General features: G+C 39.2%; 1 protein-coding gene across 7 annotated transcripts in view; it reads right to left on the bottom strand.

The window, feature by feature from the left end:
* The window catches only part of ABCA9 (ATP binding cassette subfamily A member 9), a 75,479-nt gene extending 58,108 nt beyond the window's left edge, over positions 1–17,371 (bottom strand). For 5 of the 7 annotated variants that reach the window (XR_008375462.1, XR_008375465.1, XR_008375466.1 and 2 more), the window contains exons 1-7: positions 17,068–17,371; positions 9,607–9,715; positions 7,936–8,143; positions 5,513–5,677; positions 4,657–4,760; positions 2,867–3,093; positions 67–208 (exon numbers count right to left, since the gene is read on the bottom strand). Coding sequence is in view for 2 of the 7 variants with exons in the window: in XM_053568320.1 (XP_053424295.1) it covers positions 67–208; positions 2,867–3,093; positions 4,657–4,760; positions 5,513–5,677; positions 7,936–8,143; positions 9,607–9,702 (942 nt within the window). In the remaining 5 variants the exon portion in view is untranslated. Of the gene's footprint in view, positions 1–66; positions 209–2,866; positions 3,094–4,656; positions 4,761–5,512; positions 5,678–6,211; positions 6,231–7,935; positions 8,144–9,606; positions 9,716–17,067 lie in introns of those variants that run through there. The other 2 variants (XR_008375463.1, XR_008375464.1) reach the window with 2 other exon arrangements.
* Between the last annotated feature and the right edge of the window lie 434 nt (positions 17,372–17,805).

Genomic DNA, 17,805 nt, shown 5'->3' with positions numbered 1-17,805 from the left:
TGATAATGATTGGTGGGAAGCGGAGGTGATGAGAACGAGGGAGAGGGATTAAAATCATCAACCTACCAAAGACAGGCCATAGAGGAGAAAGAGGAGGAAGACCACGGCAGAACCGGTGAGGACCACGACTTGTGCAGATTTCACAATAACAGCCATCGCTGTGGCCATAACAAGAATGAAGCCGGCGTACATCAAACCCCAGGAGAGCCTGGCAGGGAAGCGAAGCATCAGTTCAGAGGCTGTGACCTCGTCCCTTCCCTCATTCAGTCTCACTGAGCAAACCCTTACTGAGCAAACTTTTGCTACATCTGAGACTCTCATCACGGATCGGGGTACACGGGGTGCCACAGCTACAAACCTGAAAACTTCCCTGCCCTGAAACTCATATTCACAGGACGAGGTAGATAATAAACAAGAAAACAGGTAAAAATAGACAGCTAATTGCAAATTAAGAAGAGCTGGCTGGGACAATGAGCACAACTGGGAGAGGCCTCCAGGGAGCACTGTTCTGGGATGACATCTATGATGATTTGTCAGTTCTGGACAAGTTTTTTTAGTAATTGTGTGAGCAGCATGCACAAAAAATAGATTATGAAGCCAGCGCAAGCAGAACTTTTTCCTAAATCTTGAGCTATTTTAGGCTTTGCAGCCTGCACCGTTTCCATTGCAATCAGTGTTGTCTTTGTAGCACAAAAGCAGTGTAGTAAACATTTAAATGACACGTGGCTGTGTGCCCATAAACATGTGCTGGTAGACAAGGAGAGTTGAATTTACATAAATTTTCAGGTGCCACATGATATTACTGATCTTTGGATGTTTGCAAACATTTAAAAATGTAAAAGGCATTCCTACTGTGCAGACTGTACAAAAATGTTTCACAGTTTGCCAACCGCTGCTATAGATGATTAGATATGGCACAGAGATACACAGACATAGGGCACAGACAGAACACAGATCTATAGAGAGATAGACAGAGAGGGATGAAGGTTTGCAGATGTGTCCTTCCTTAGTACCAACGCCAAAGAAACAGGAAGAAAGTTCGTTTAAAAATAAAGCTTTAGAAATAAGCTTTCCAGGCACAGAGATCTCTTTCAGGTTCTCTCCATTAACTATGTAATCCTGACAGGTAGTTACTTAATCTCTTTAAACTTTAGCTTTCTCTGCTGAAAAATAAGAGCCTTAAATAAAATTATATATGTTGTGGGTTAAATATGGCAACTGGTTTATAAAGGGTCCATGGTGAACAGCTAGCTGCTTCTTTGCTTAAGAACATGGCATCACATTCTTGCTTTTAACATCATTAACTGTGATGATTCACTTTCACCATAAACTTTTGTTCATCTGAAATTGTTCTACATGAATGCTATTAAGCCATCCTTTAATTTCATTTACATGCTGTATAAATAAAATGCTACAGCCTTTTCTTACAGGAGGAAAAAAATCTCTGATTTTTAATCCTTCTTTAATGGAATTATTTTTATTATCATATTGGTTGTTTTTCTCTGACTTCTTATGGAATGTTATCATTTTTTAAACATAATGACCACATCTTCATCAGTATTGAGTTACCCAATTTTATTACAAAAGGGAAACCAGAAGAAATGCTCATTCTAAACTAAACCATTAATCCATCTTCTCCATTTCTACACGCAGTGTATTGAACACTTGTGTAGAAAAATAAATAAATCTGCTGTAAAAATAAATAAATCTGGTGTAGATCAGCAACATTAAAACTGTGCTGTCTGCCGACTCAACAGTGTCTACCGTTCTCTTCAAGGCTGCACAGCATCCGCCAAGGACTCTCCTGAGCATTCCATGAACTCATTTAACACTGAGAATAATATCACACAGAGTAAAGGACAAGTTCAGGATTCAAACTATTGTTCTCTGACTCCAGAACTCACACTTTTACCAAGATCTGTCTCTAATACATTGCTTGGCTAAACTCATTCAAAAATTGTGCCAATATTGGTGATTGAAACCTTGTTTTTCTAACTTGTGTCTACTGTCCCCTCAGGCCATAACACTTCCCAAAGTTTTATCGCTTGGTATCTAATATTAAGTGTTTACTCTTTTTTGTTTAATTAAATCATAGCTGTGTACATTAATGCAATTATGGGGCATGATTTAATGAAAAATGTACTGATTTAATGAAAAATGTACTGATTTTATATACAATTTAAGTGTTTACTTTTAAGCACCAGGTAAAGCACTTTAAATATTCCTCTGTCTTTTAACCCTTATGACCCATGAGATGATATTACCAATCTTCTGTAGAAAAGAAAGCTGAGGTTTAAACAGTTTGACTAATTTTCCTAATTTCTCGACATCTCAGTGACAAAATGCTGAGATGGAGACAACGTGTGGCTTCCTGACTCCCTGGCCTGGATTCTCACCACTCTGCTACGTCACCTCCACTCAGGACGTCCAGCATAGAAAGAGCATAACAGGTGCCATTTCTTGGTGTAATAAAAGTAACAACTCATTCAACATTGAGTCAAAATCAGCCACCAGTTCTAACATAAGGTATCAGCGAAAACACACATTCTATTAAACACTGGAAACTTCAACTTTTTGTATATTTGAGTTCACCCACACATGATAACTAGCAACGGAGACCATCAGTTGTATTGTTAGTGCCCTGAGGGCTGGAAGACACCTGCAGGACAGGCTTTAAGTCGAAGAGGTATGAAAAGTGTTGTTTAGTGATTACTAAGCCTATATGTGCATCCGCTCCATTCATTTATAATGAACTGCTTTATGAAAGAAGAAAGTTTAAACATGGTACTTTCTAGGCCTGAGCGTCCAAGCAGATGAGACAGTCTGTTGATTCACGCTACACGAGGGATTGTAGTCATGCCATTACCAGAATGCCGACTCGCGAAGTCCCATCACTGTCATCAGCGACGTGATGTATTGTCTTTCTTGTGCAACATTAACTGAGGCATAGTATATAAATGCAGAAAAAGACATAACACAGAAGAAAATCAAAATATCAGTTGCAACTCCTCCTTGGGCAATAAAAGGAAATATCTTCATATTTATACCAGTAACTGACATCAGCTGTTCCATCACTGAATGATTTGTTGTAATCTAAAGAAAAATATCAATGAACAAATGGTTATCAATGATCTAATGATAACATCAGGAATCATGTGCATTAAACACACACATAAGAAGTTTGAACAATTTAGTTCATGAACTCTTCTTAGAAAAAGTGCTACAGACCTCATTACTGAATACCACTATGGTCGAAGTACTCCCCTTGCAAGGCTGTGAATCAAAGCCAGCACCTACTGCACCCTTCAAAAGAATTTTGGAACTCTCTTTCTGAATGGCCATCAGAGCTGCCCTCAGGTCTCACAATTAAGTTTACAAACTTGACACCGTATGCTTATGTTGCCAACACTGTACAAACAAGTCAGTAAGGTTTATAGCCTTGATCTATCAGTGTCTGACAGCTGTGTTTGGGTCAACATATGGTAATGTCTTGCTGAGTGGTGTTCATTATTGCTGTCTTGTGTGTTTGTGTGCTATATGGTAATTCTTATGGTTATTCCAGAAAAATAATCCCAAAGTTGCTCTGAAGGATGGACTGGGCCCTGGAGTCAGTGCACAGCTTCCCAAGGGGAGTACTTGGAAGGTGACCAAAGTGATATTCAGCAATGAGGTCTGTAGCACATTTTCCAGGATGAGTTCATGAACTTAATTGTCAGATCCATGTATGAAGCCTCTTGTAGTTCCTGAAATGCTCCTGATTTTGTCTTAACTTCTTAGAATGCCCCTATTTACCATCTTTACTGGCAAAATGCTATTAGGTTTTAAAACCAGCTAGAATGGCAGATCAATTAGCAAGTCTTCCCTGATATTTCTCATCAGAGAAACTCCTACTTCATCATTTGCCTGATACACCCTTAAAATTCTATGGTAGAGCCAAGTGGAGCGGCATGTGCCACCCAGTTATTCTGGAAGATGAGCCAGGATGATCGCTTTAGCCCGGAGTCTGAGGCTGCAGGGAGCTATGATCAAGCCACTGCACTCAGTAGGGGTGACATTAATGACAGCTTGTCTCTAAAAAAAAATTAAAAATTAAAATTCTATGATAGAACCTAAAATCTTATTATGACAATAGATCCCTATTTCTGTCTCCCCCATTACCAGTGTCCCTAGACAAAAATGCCTGTGTTCTACTTATTTGCTGAGACCGAGTACTTAGCACAGTGGTTGGAATATAGAAGTCGTTCAATATATTATGTCTCATTAATAAAGTGAATAAATGATAGAATAGGAAAATCCATTCTATCGCTGATGTCATGAAGGGGCGAGAATGACTGCATTCATCATTTTGTTATGAACAGTTCACACGAGAGCTAGTTGTTGAACAAAGAGTGGCGCTGGCTCTGGCTTCGTCCTCTGGCCATGTGACGTTTCATCCCTTCCCTGTCCACCAGGAGTGGAGGCTTCCTGAGGCCCTCCCTGGGAGCAGAAGCCAGTGTCCTGCTTCTCGACAGCCTTCAGAACCATGAGCCAAATAAATCTCTTTTCTTTATAAATCACCCAGCCCCAGGTATTCCTTTATAGCAATGCAAACAGATCAACGCAATCATCATCTACCAAAATTCAATTTGTGAAGCAATTAGGTTTTTTAATACTCACTTCTATGATAGCAGCATTGATGGCAGCTTGAAAAGCTACAAAGCCTTTCTCCCAGAACACTAAAGATTCACATGTGATTTCTTCATTCATTATGTCACAGTGAGCTTCAGAAAAAGAACACACCCATTATTATGAGAAGGGACAATCTTGGTGATAGAAAAAATCAAAATTTCAAGGGTTCCAAAATGCACTGAAAGTCCATGATAACACGGCAGATGGTAAGTCTTCACTTTTTAAATTTATAGAATACACACCCCCAGGGAATTCACCAGAACAGCTTTATTAGTGTTCTCAAGACCAGTTTTCCATGATTTTTCACTCAATATTATAATTCCCTTCATTATCAAGCATGTTTCTGTTTGAGCTTTGCTCTTCTGTTGCTTGTGTTAAGAAAGCAGTAAACTTTTCTTAGATGTTTGGAAATCATTGAGGAAAAGCCCTTTTGAGGTTTTATTTTGCAGCAACATAAAAATAATAGTAAATATAATTTCTTTTTTTTTTTTTTTTGTAGAGACAGAGTCTCACCTTATGGTCCTCGGTAGAGTGCCGTGGCCTCACACAGCTCACAGCAACCTCCAACTCCTGGGCCTAGGCGATTCTCCTGCCTCAGCCTCCCGAGTAGCTGGGACTACAGGCGCCCGGTAAATATAATTTCTTAAACAACACAGTGAAGCATCTAAGTTTTATTTAATGAGGATGAATCTATTTTACATTCAGAGATTTAAAGTATATGTTCTGTCCTTTTGTGCCATTATCAATAATTTCACTTTAGCTCTCACATGGGTCCCCTTGTGGTGATTGATATAACATAATAGCAAAAAAAAGGAAAAAATGCCTTTTCTACTAGGAAAGCTACCTGAATGGTCTCTGTGTTCTTTAATCTTGGGCATTCTATATTCCCAATCAAACTTCAGATGATATGAGAAGGAATCAGTAAAGATGACTTTCACAACATCTATAAAGGAGTCTACATCCAGTTCATCCATGCCTTTTTCATCAGGCCGCCCCTTGATTGTTCTTCCTGCCATGAGAAAAAAGACAGTAGTTAAGTAAGATTTCTGTGTGGCCGGGAGACAGCATCCCATACACAATTATGCTGAAGGTGTTCTGTTATTAAAGTTGGGCCTGGGGGAAGAGGGGCAAGGTGGGGGAGGAAGCACAAATTTCTAATGTTCTGAATAAAATCAGAATTGTACATGGCTGACACTTTCATTGCACATAGGTTATGCCCTTCCACATGAACTTTATAAACAATAATTTAAAGCACAATGAATTTGAAATAATAGCAATACCATCACATCCATTTAAATTCATGTACAGATAGTCCCATCTACAGTTGAAATATATACCATAATACTATGTATTTCCATGTGACAGTAGTTTCAAGGTGGCCAAATTTCCAAAGACAGTAGAAACGGCTACATTTGGATGTTTTCTTTTTTAAGAGGCTTTGTTTATTCCACAATATATCATGTAAATGGCTGAATGTTATTATTAAACCCAGGCCATGTAAGACATATAATTTCTCAGAGCCTGGATTTTGCTGAGTACATACTCCTGGTGCAATTCAGTGTGTTCCTTTGTCCTCAGTATTTCCAAAATCCAGCAGCTGGAAATCCTTCTCACCAGAACACAGGAGCTGCTATGTTTATTTACCAGATACTCATACATTCTAATTGTTGCTCCTTTCAAGATATTAGCAGCTGGTGATGCAGTGTCCAGGACCTTTAATTCAATGAAGTTGGGTTTCAACAGGGTGATGTTCTATTATTCTAAAAACTTTATTACTAGAAAACATTGATAAAATAGTCCTTTTCCATTATGTATTTTGTGATACCATAATACACTTTCCATGGATAGATGCTGGTATGTCTCCTTTATTCACAAATTACTAGAAAACATTGATAAAATAGTCCTTTTCCATTATGTATTGTGATACCATAATACACTTTCCATGGATAGATGCTGGTATGTCTCCTTTATTCACAAATTTTCATAAGAATCCATTACTTCCAGTTGAATATCTCTTGCCCAAAATGCTTGGAATCAGACGTGTTTCAGACTGGGGGTTGTTTCGCATTTTAGAATATTTGCATATATGTATATAAAATGAGATTATCTTGGGGATGGAACCCAAGTCTAAACCCCAAATATATACATCTAATACACACAGGCCAAGGTAATACAATACTTTTAATAATTTTGTCCTTGGAATGTACATGACTTTCAAGTCCTCGCTTTTGTTGACACCCAACTTGTGCCAAGTTGGCGGCTGAGGTCTTTGGACACAACTTACCAGTGCTTGGCGGCTCCCTGGCTGTTTAGAATAACAAGACTATTTACCCTGGAAACTTTCTGTCCCTACATCTGCATTTCTCCTCTTCTTTCTCAGACTCCGGGATGGGAGGATGAAACTATTCCATAATTACTTATTGGGTCTACCCCACTGAATGCATTTAATGGCCTCATTAGCATTCTAATAATACACAAAGTAACTGCTGAAAATGATTTCCTTTGTATGCACAAATTAACCGCCTCTGCTTTCCAGTTGTTACTTCTTAACTCTTAAGGGGCTGCCCCGAGGACCATCAGACACCCCATTACTTCTCTTTGTACCCGTCCCACCCCCAGACAGAGGTACCATGCTGATCCTGCGGCTTCCAGTATTTCTTCCCCACCTGCTTATATTTTGGGACAGAGGAAACACCTCATCGCCTGGTTTTGTTGCAAACCTTGTTCTTGGGTTTTCAATATTGTTGTCTAGTTATTTCCCAATTTTTATGTATATGAAGAGATTTAAAAAACACTGTCCAATATTTCCAGGTCTCCTCACAAACACAGATTTACATTTATCTCTTTTTGCTGTGTACGATAATGAAGATAATCCTTTTAACATAGAATTTTCTAAATCAGCACTAATGGACAGAGTAAGAAAAGCATCTTACAAGTGTACATGTGAAATTTACTAAATGTAGAATATAAATGCCTGAACACAATAACTAAGAAAATGCCATGAAGGCTATGTTAACTAGTTTGATGAAAATATTTCAAATGGTATATAAAACCAGCACACTGTACCCCATGATTGTATTGATGTACACAGTTATGGTTTAATAAAATAAATAAATAAAACCTCCTTGAGATTGGAAAGGAACACACATTAATGTTGTTAATAAACTCTAGAAGCTGGAATATCTAACAAATTCGTCAAGGATATTGCAAAATCAATTTGTGTCTTTTGCAAACAAGGGAATTATTATGAATAGCCAGAGAACTGACCTGTCATGAACGGGGCTGAAGCCACTTTGTCCATTATCTCTTTGGTAGTTTTGGATTTAGGTGTGAAAGCGATAACGTAATCAGAATAATTAAAGTGGTCTACACGTCCCAGATCCATTGCAGGAATGTCATGATAGTCATAAACTTGATGTAGGTTCCAGGATCTTAGGTATACAAACAGGACCACAAGAAATGAGAAAAACCATTCCTGCAGGGCAATGAGGAAAAAAAGGAAGCAAAGTGATAGAAGTTCGGCCCTCAATGACTCGTTCACAAATGATTTAAAACATTATACAGATTGCATGCCATGTTTCCTGTCTCTCAGTTTTTAAATATCTTTAATCTTCATGTTTTGAAATATTCACATTGTCTACCCAGACAGAGCTACATACATCAATTCCAACTATAATCAAGAATTTAAGTTTCCTCTACTTTTATGTAAGGCGAGGAGTATGCATGTCCAATAGTTGACCCTTGTGTTGAGACCTCAATGACAACAATAATTAAATGGTAGGTGGCATGGAGTTGGCAAGTGGTAACCTTTAGCTTCTGTTTTCTGCAATGTGGAAGAAAAAGGTCCCAAAATTTTGCCCACAAAAACAATTTTAAAAGTCTTTGTCATTGTAACCACATTCTCGAATTGGAAATGAGCAGAATGCATTGGAAGCCTAGTGGTAAGACCCCACTTTATTATTTAGTTATAATTCTAAATACAAAAATCCTTTTAAAGGAGTTGTTATGTAATAGTCTTCATATCATCATCTTTTAAGTATATGTGTTGGCCTACATGTATCCAGATAAGAAAATAGACATAATGTTTACATACAAAAGAGTTAAGAGGTTGGAAATAAAACATATATACGATAAGATTTCAACTTTTACATTTATATTTATGTAATCTTTGCTCCATGCAGCAATATTTGTATAATTTATTTACTTCGAATCCAAGCATTCAATATATATTTGTAGAATAAACACACCATAAGATATGATAACATATCAGCCCTTGAACTCTGAGTATTGTATGTGTGACTTTAACTTATTTATTATATTTTTCTGAATTTACTGAATTTTCTACACAAACAGCATTGAATCACTCTTATGTTCAGAAGAAAATCAGTACTATTTTAATCAAAGTTCAAAATGCCGTTTTATTTTCCTGTTTCCTTGTGTGCCTATTATTTCCTACAAATGGACATTATCTGTATCCACAGTGCAACTGAAGAGAAGTAGGACAACCTGTCTTTTGATGTTTTCTAAATACTGGATCACTCTCTGAATTAACTCTGGAGTAAAGTCTGCCTTGCTTCAGCTGTTCAGCCCTGACCTCCTGTACCTATGCATTCACGGGATTCAAATGAGCTCAGATGTTAAATTTTTTATCTTTGCAGTATACAGATGTAGCTTTCTTTTCAAGGAGCTCCTTAATATGAATTCTTTGAAAAAAATGCCTCCACAAGAACATATAATAATGATATATTTTTTATTTTATTTGAAAAATAAGCTATATTTAAAAAAATCGTAGAACCCAGAATTTGAAAAAAAAAAAAATCTAGCCTGCTAATAAAACTATATATACATGAAACGTTAAATAATGAAGAAGTATTTGTGTTGCCTGAGGAAATGCTTTTCACCCTCTAGATATGAGAAGGCACAGACCCTGAAACGTACCAAGAAGGTGGCTCCTCTCGTCCTCCACTTCTTAAGACAATTCTTGCAGAGAAGAGCCCACGTTTGCTGAACCACACTCATGTGTCTCCTGCTCATTTTGACCTGTTCCCTTTAATAAGAGAAAGGAAGTAAATGTGAAGGGCTGAAGCAGATACATTGTATAATCCAACCAAAAAGAAACATTATAACAGCTGTTTCAGTTACATGTCCAGAGAAGAAGGAAGCCAAAAGGTTAAAACAAAACCTGGGAACAGATGCTCAGTATTAAAATAAATAACAATTATAACAATTAAGAGCTATGATTTTTCTCTCACTAGACTGGCAAAAAGCAGAGGAGTGAATAGTGTCAAGGGCTCTTGTCCCCCCACACTTGACATTTTTAAACCAACTAGTGGGAAAGCAGCTTTCTGCACTGATGGTGGGGGATAAACTCCCCCAGTCATTTTGGTGACTTATTACTAATTCATTACTACGTAGGAATACTCAACCATCAATACCTCCTGCTCCTGAGTATGTACCCTGAGGAAATGTTCATGTGGCTTCACCAGGGGACCTGTGCAAGGATGCGCTTTATAATGTAGATCATTGTGGCAGGTGTCACAGAACAATTTTTGATGGATATAGTCTGAAGAGTACTCTGTAGAATGCAAGAGCCATGAATTGAAATCGACCCATCCATAGGAAGAGAGCTTAAAAACATAGTGCCAATTCAAAAAGAAACAAAGAAGAAGGAAAAAGCAAAGGCTGAGAATCATATCACAATATTATTTATATTAATCCACACTACCTTCAATACATGTTTTCAAAAATATCTGGGAACTAAAGGGTCACCATCAAATATAATGAAACTGTTATGTTTGGCAGGAGGAAACAGAAATGGAGGGTGGGTGTAAAGTGGGAATTTGAAATAAAATGCATAACCAAAATAAGACAGGAGCTTTCTTTAAACCAAATATTTTGTGCGCCATGAACTCAAGACTATAATTAACTCAACCTTTTATTGACCTTTTATAATTGAAGTTCCAAAGTGTTCCAACACAATCATAAGAGAGAAAAAAATTCCTAAACAATAAACACAAAAGCAACAAAACTCAAAAGCAAATAGAGAGAAAACATCCTGGGAATTTCAGAGAATTTCATATTGTTCAGTCTGACTGGAACCAAGAGATTGGAGTAGTTTGAATATAAGAAAATGAGGAAAAATACTACCTAACATTTGAGGATGACTTCCTGTCATCCAGGTAATTCTAAAGGGTTTATATGAATTCATTTAACACTCACAATAAACCTCTGACATAGATCTTATTGTTCTCCCCATTTTACAGATGAGGAAAATGAGGCAGAGAGGGGCAAGGTGACTCGCCAGACATAGCTAATGGTGGCAGAAGCTGGGCTGTAACTCTGGAGACCTCGCTCTTAACCAACATGCCATGCTGGTGTAGGAAGTTAGCAGGGGAATGTGCAGGGCGATTCTCCATTCAGGGCAAGGGCAGAGATTTCTACAAGCATCTCTGAGCAGGCAGTTAGGAGCTCTAGGAGGAATCACCTCGGGCTGTTTATTCACAGGCATCAGTGTGCACTGTCATTATCAGGAGCCCTAAGATGCTGGAACATAAGAAAAGAGATTACACTCAAGAGGAAGAGAAAATACAGAATTATTAGAAAGAAAACTTCATTGTGATCATCAGGAGAAACGTTTTTAAATTTTGTATCTAATGCCTAAAAAAAAAAAAAAAAATACAAGAAAGAAAAATGAAAAGCAAGTAATGACCTAAAATTCCCAACGAAGTTAGTAATATAAAATCTTCCAACAAAACAGAAATTTTGTAAGCCTCCCAAATTTTCAAAGAATATTGAAACCACTTGAAAATAATGAGAAATGAAAATATATAGACCAGGAAAAAAAGTCCAAAGTAAAGTATTTGGCAAAGAGACATCCATAAAAGATAAAAGATGATTGCAAGAAATACATTGCAGAAAATACACGGAAGCAAACACGTTGTAAAAACTGCCCCGGAAGTTAATCTTTCAGAATGGTACGGAGACACAGCATATATTTCCATAAAAAGCTATAAAAGTTTCAAAAAATAATGACCAAAAGGGATATATTTGAAATTAAATGATAAAGTCTATACAAGTTTCAAAAACAAGGGATATATTTGAAATTAAATGATAAAATAAAATTTCAATATATTTGAAATTAAATGATAAAATATGAATCAAGTTGAGAGGGGTGGTATTCAGTAGGAAGAAAACAATTTACGAAGGAACATAAATTAGCTTCAAAGTGGAAGTGGAAAAAAATGTGATTTGCTCAATTTCCTCTATACAAACCTATTGAAATGGACAAAAATAAAAAGGAAGAAATGTCCATTTGTAATAATATTAGAAAATGCCTCGATCCTGAATCACAGACTCCCCCCAATACACACACACACACACACGTCAGCCAATTTTTTTAAATTTTCTCTCAAATTAAAGAAAATACTCATGGGGGTTTTTCAATTCTACTGATCAAAATGTGCACGTTAATCTAAAATTATTTGGAAAGCACTGAAGCCCTAATACAACAGCTGTAAAGATGCAATCACCTGTGGTGACAGAGGCCAGGACAAAACCCTGGGGTCTGACCCCCGTGGGGGATGTCGGGAGGCATGGGTGAGGGCGAGTGGACATGGGAGCAAGAGCTCTGGGACACAGAATAAGAGAAACACCTTGATGTCAATGGTAACAACAATAGCCAAACAAAATTAAATACGTATCTTCACGACACTAGCAAAGATTAATAGAGGCAAGGCACTGCTGATAAACTGAACTACCAGGAGAAACGAGCCCATGATAGCTAGAAGGAGAGCCACCACCCTCACTTTGTTTCCACATCCGGGGGTGAGTACCCCTTTTCGGTACGGGCAGACAGAGAAGGTGAGTCCACCATACAGAGTGTATGTGGGTATGAGAAGAAAAAAATAAACCTTAGATAATAGCATGGGCTGGATAGAAACAGTGAAATCTAAAAGAGCCCAAAGTACAGAGAAAAAATATAACAACACAATTGGATTCTCCAAAAACAGCACCAGTGAAAGAGGGCCCCCAAAATAGACAGAAGCCCTGAAGCCCCGTGCATTCTCATGCTGCTTGGATTCTGCGGCCCTGCCAGAGTTAAAGGCAAAGGTGACATAAAACGGTCACCCAGCGCCCTGCCAGCTCAGACACTGATAATATCAAAGAGCAGTGGGCTGCAGTCCCCGCTCTGGCCTGAGGGAACCTGGGGCTGACTACTCCATCCTACCAACAAGTAAAAGGCTGAACACATTGAAATAGCAGTAGCTCTTCTTAGATCCCGAAGGGGGTGAGACCGCAGGGCAGATCACTGCCCCCCAACTAGAGAGACAGACGGGCAGATACGGAGAAGCACAACTTACTGGAGCAGAAACCCTGAGGAGAAACCCCCGAGGCACCCTGTGCCAGGGCAGGGGCACCTGGGCTGTGACTGACGCCTTGCTGGAGACTCACTGTGGACAAGCCCAGGAGATAAAACCCCAGGGGACCCAGTCGTTTGTACACTTCTGTGAATCACACTTCCAGAGGCACTGCCGTCCACTCTAGACCTCCTCGCCCAGGGGAATGGGGCTGGAGATGGGTATTTCCCTTCCCCACCGTCAGTTAAGCTCTGATAGAACCCCAGAAATTTAGGTTCTAGAAACAGAAGCATGTGTGATGTTCACAGTCCAGAGTCACGGGCTCACTACAAGACAGAGACTGACTCAGAGGACCATAGACGGGCTTCCCTCTCCTCACATCTTACCACCACATTACTAGTTTCTTTTACCTAGTACATGATGTCCAGCAATCAAGAAAAAATTACAAGACAGCACATGCTAAAGGTGACCTCCCCTAAAAAAAAGTTAAATATAAAAACACTGTTTAAAGGAGAAAGAGCAAAAACCAGACTTGGATATGGCAGAAATGTTGAAATTATCAGACTAGGAATTTGAAACAACTATGATTAAAATGCTAAGAACTTAAATGGATCAACTAGACAATATATAAAACAGAAAAAAAAAATCACAGTTTCTCTATTAAACATTGATACCAAATGTGTGGGTTTTCCCATGATGCGACCTCCAAATCTCTGTGGAAACCAACTGGGCAACCTATGAGTCAACCTAATCTGGACACTGTACGTGGAGTTATACAGATGCCACAGGTTAAGGACCCAGTCACACAAGACTGACCCCACCCAGGGTTTATATGCCTATTGCCTATCACAAATCCGGGTCTCCTGTACTTCTGACAGACTGGCTATGAATCGGAGGTCCCACAGTCTTCTCCTTTGATAATTTGCTAGAATGACTCACAAAGCTCAGGAAAACAGTCTTCTTAAGATTACCGGTTTATTATTATACAAAAGATAGAACTCAGGAATGGCCAGATAGAAAAAGAGTCACAAGGCAAGGTATGCAGGAAGGGGCACATAGCTTCCATGACCCCTCCAGGTACACCACCTCCCCGGCACTTTGATGCCTTACCCAAACTAGAAATCATCTGAACCCCTTCAGAGAGGGTTCATTACATAGGCATGATTAATATAATCATTGGCCATTGGTAATGAACTCAAACCCTACCTTCTCTCCCTGGATGTCTAGGGATGGGGCTGAAAGTTTCAACCTTCCAATCACATGGTTGGTTCCTCTGGCAACTGGTCCCGTCCTGAAGCCATCCAGGGGCTTTTAGCCACTAGTCACCTCACTGACATACAAAGAGACACTCTTACCACGCTGGAGATTCCCAGTTTTAGACAATCCATGTCAGGAAACAGGAACCGAATATTATACTCAAATATTAATGCTACAACAAAAGATGCTCCAATCATTCCCATCACTTGAGAAGTTACAAGGGTTTTAGCAGCTCCTTGCCAAGAACTGGAGGCAGAGACTAAATATAAATTTCTTGTAATGTCACAGCACGTAAGAGCAAATGGCAAGGTAAACAGATGAAATGCCTGAGATTATAATGTTGTTACACTCTAATAATAATGAAGAATGACTCTGATGAGCTTATAGTAGACCATACATGGTAGAGAAAAGAATCCAAAAGTGAAAAATTAACAACAACAACAACAAAAAAAAACCAGGTGACTGAGAAGGCCTGGCTTTCCGAGGCTGTGGTCTCCTCCTTTAGTGACATACTGAAAAGGGATGGAGATGACAGGGTTGCCGTTTTCTCTGCAGTGGTTTTAGTGATGAGGTTGCTCCTGGTTCCAAGGTTCACGGTTCAGTCACTGGGCAGAAACAAGCCATGAAGATGCTGACCCCTTCTGGTATTAGGAGGCAGCTCAAGTGGGAAGGTGATTTACTCAAGGCAGCCCCGGGGGTGCTGCCGGAGATGGAGCCTAACTGCGCTTTATTGTAAGGGATGCTGTACTGCTCTCATTTATTTCCTGAAAGGCAAGGAACAGTTTAAGAGAAAGGGGATGGGCAGAATAATGATCCCGTCCTAATTGTCCAACTTGTGAATGTTACATTCATGGCAAAAGGGAATTGAAGTAGCGGAATTAAGGTTGTTAATCAATCTACTTCGAAGTAGCAACATTATGCTTGATTATCTGGGTGAACCAGAGGGAATCACGGGGGTCCTAAAAAGTGAAACCTGGAGGCAGGTAGGGAGATCAAACTGAGGAAATATAAGAAGGACTCGATCTGCTGTTGCTGGCTTTGCAGATGGAGGGAGAGAACCATGAACCAAAGAATGCAGGCAGCCTTGAGTAGCTGCAAATGTGGAGAGAACAGATCCTCCCCTACAGCCGTCAGGAAGGAAGTCAGCCCTGCCAACACCTTGCTGATAGCCCGGTGAGACCCACACCACACTCCTCACCTCCAGAACTGTACGCTGATGAATCTGCTTTGTGACAAGCCATTAGGTTTGTGGCCACTTGCTACAGTAGTAATGGAAAGTTAATATGAGACGGGGGTGGGGGGAGAAGTCTGACACTCTAATGACCGAGGGCAAGACAGGAAGAAATTCTAAAGCAAGGGCTTTAGGACAGAAAATGTTCCTGGAGGTTCCTTTCGTGATGTATCCCATCCAAGGAACAAACAAAGGCATGAACTCATGTTTAAACATTGGCCAAAGGTGGCTCAGCACCTGTGGCTCAGAGGCTAGGGCACCAGCCACATACATGGGAGCTGGCGGGTTCGAATCCAGCCTGGGCCTGCCAAACAACAATGACAACAACAACAACAACAACAAAACAGCCAGGCCTTGTGGCGGGCACCTGTAGTCCCAGCTACTTGGGAGGCTGAGGCAAGAAACTTGCTTAAGCCCAAGAGTTGAAGGTTGCTGTGAGCTGTGATGCCACAGCACTCTATCCAGGGTGACATAGTGAGACTCCAAAGAAAGAAAGAGAGAAAGAGAGAAAAGGAAAGAAAAGGAAAGGGGGGAAAAAAGGAAGGAAGATTGGCCAAAAATGAAGAAAGAGATTCAGTTGTGATGTAGGTGAGCTCCTGATGATGGGGTCATAAGAGCAGGCTATAATAGCTTGGAAACCCTGGTTCAAATCAAACTACAACAATTGTCAACTAGGAAATCAAGACTGTGGTGCACCTCAGTATCTGAAAGGTTAAACATGGTGCTCACATGATTGCTCTTCTTTCTGTCCATGAATTACGGTATATGCTGGTAAATAGCGGTGAATAAAAACTCATGTAATTGAACTATCATGAATCTGCTTACTTCTGACTCTCAAGACTACTTTTTTCCCACTGCATATCTTGCTGTAAATATCAGGAAAAAAAATGCTGTCCACTGCAATAGCACAAAACATTGAGTTAGCTTAAATTGTGCTGAGTAGGAAATTGTTTAATTTAGAAACAATGAATTGGTTATAAAAATCCAGTCATGTTCCTGTTAGATAAAATTCCTTTTATTAAGGGAATAAATGCAGTGCACAACAAATTAGATCAAAATCCTTATATAATTAATATCAAAATCAAGGTCAATAAAAATATATCCCAAAGTTTTCTTGATGACAATATTCTCAAGTCAGTTAAAAACAATTCAAGACTCAGAAAATTGTGTATCTTGCAATGCTTATAATTCCTCGTCAGCAAAATTGAAAGGGAACAAAAAAGAGTTAGTAATTCAAATAACTCTGAAAACAATTCATATTTGCAAAGAAGCAACAGGAAGTTGCATTCCTTTCAATTTACCCAATAGCCTGTTGGATAATACATGCTATTTGTCCACACATGCTTTAGTCATAGTGCAAAAATGGAAATTCCTGGGTCTCCAACTGATTAGTTATACAAAATAAAATATTCATGCTTTAAAAAAAATCAAAACAATTCTCAAATAACTTACTGCACTTCGTGGTTTCCACCCAAATGTTTGGCATTTCTATTTCTAGGGTCAGATTATGTATTTCTAGAGGCAAAATAGCCATGATTTCTGAGGTTAACTTACTCTCAGAGAAGTTGGAGGTAAAATCTAGAAGCACAGTCCATCTACGGGTCTCTGAGTCCTGGAGAAGAAGCCACATTCCTTCTGGGTCACTACTACAGCATGCTTTTCATTTCGTGTTCATTATAAATAGTCCTGTTTTCAACTGGTTTCTGAAGGGGATATGGTCTCCGGTCAGTGAGGCTGCCGGAAGCTCTTGTGCTTACAGAGCGACTCCTTTGTTGATTTCCATTTCTTTGTGTCTTGCCAGTTTCTCAGCGGGGAGTTTGTAGCTGCAGATGGTTGGTTGGCTGGACATGTCAAAACACCGGCAACCATCAAACCAGGGAGCATCTAATCTTTCTCAGCTGGTTTTTTCCTATAAGGCCCGGATGGGAGAGTTGACCCCAACACAATCTTTTAAACAAGATAAGTAAAAAGCCAGTTCAGAGAAAGGCAGAGCAAAGTAGAAAAGAAAAAAAAAAGTATGTATTTTTAATGACAAAATACAAACACACAAATTAGGCACAGGTTCTTCAAACCTGAATCTAGAAATTAGGCATTGAAGCAATGTAATTTTTTCACCGTAACAAAGTAAACTCAGCATTTTCATCTGCATCTCAGAGGCACCGGGTGTGTGCTGATTAAGCATCTTTCTTGGAATTGAAAGCAAGGGAATCCTTAGAGCAATGTCACATATAACGCGTGCATTCCTACAAGCTTGCCACTTCTGCAATAGTCTCAAAAAACAAGCTATTTTCT

The sequence above is a fragment of the Nycticebus coucang genome, chromosome 18, assembly GCF_027406575.1.
Source record: "Nycticebus coucang isolate mNycCou1 chromosome 18, mNycCou1.pri, whole genome shotgun sequence".
NCBI lineage: Eukaryota > Metazoa > Chordata > Mammalia > Primates > Lorisidae > Nycticebus > Nycticebus coucang.
Note: the sequence above shows the minus strand (reverse complement) of the source record. Positions and strands in the feature narration are given on the sequence as shown.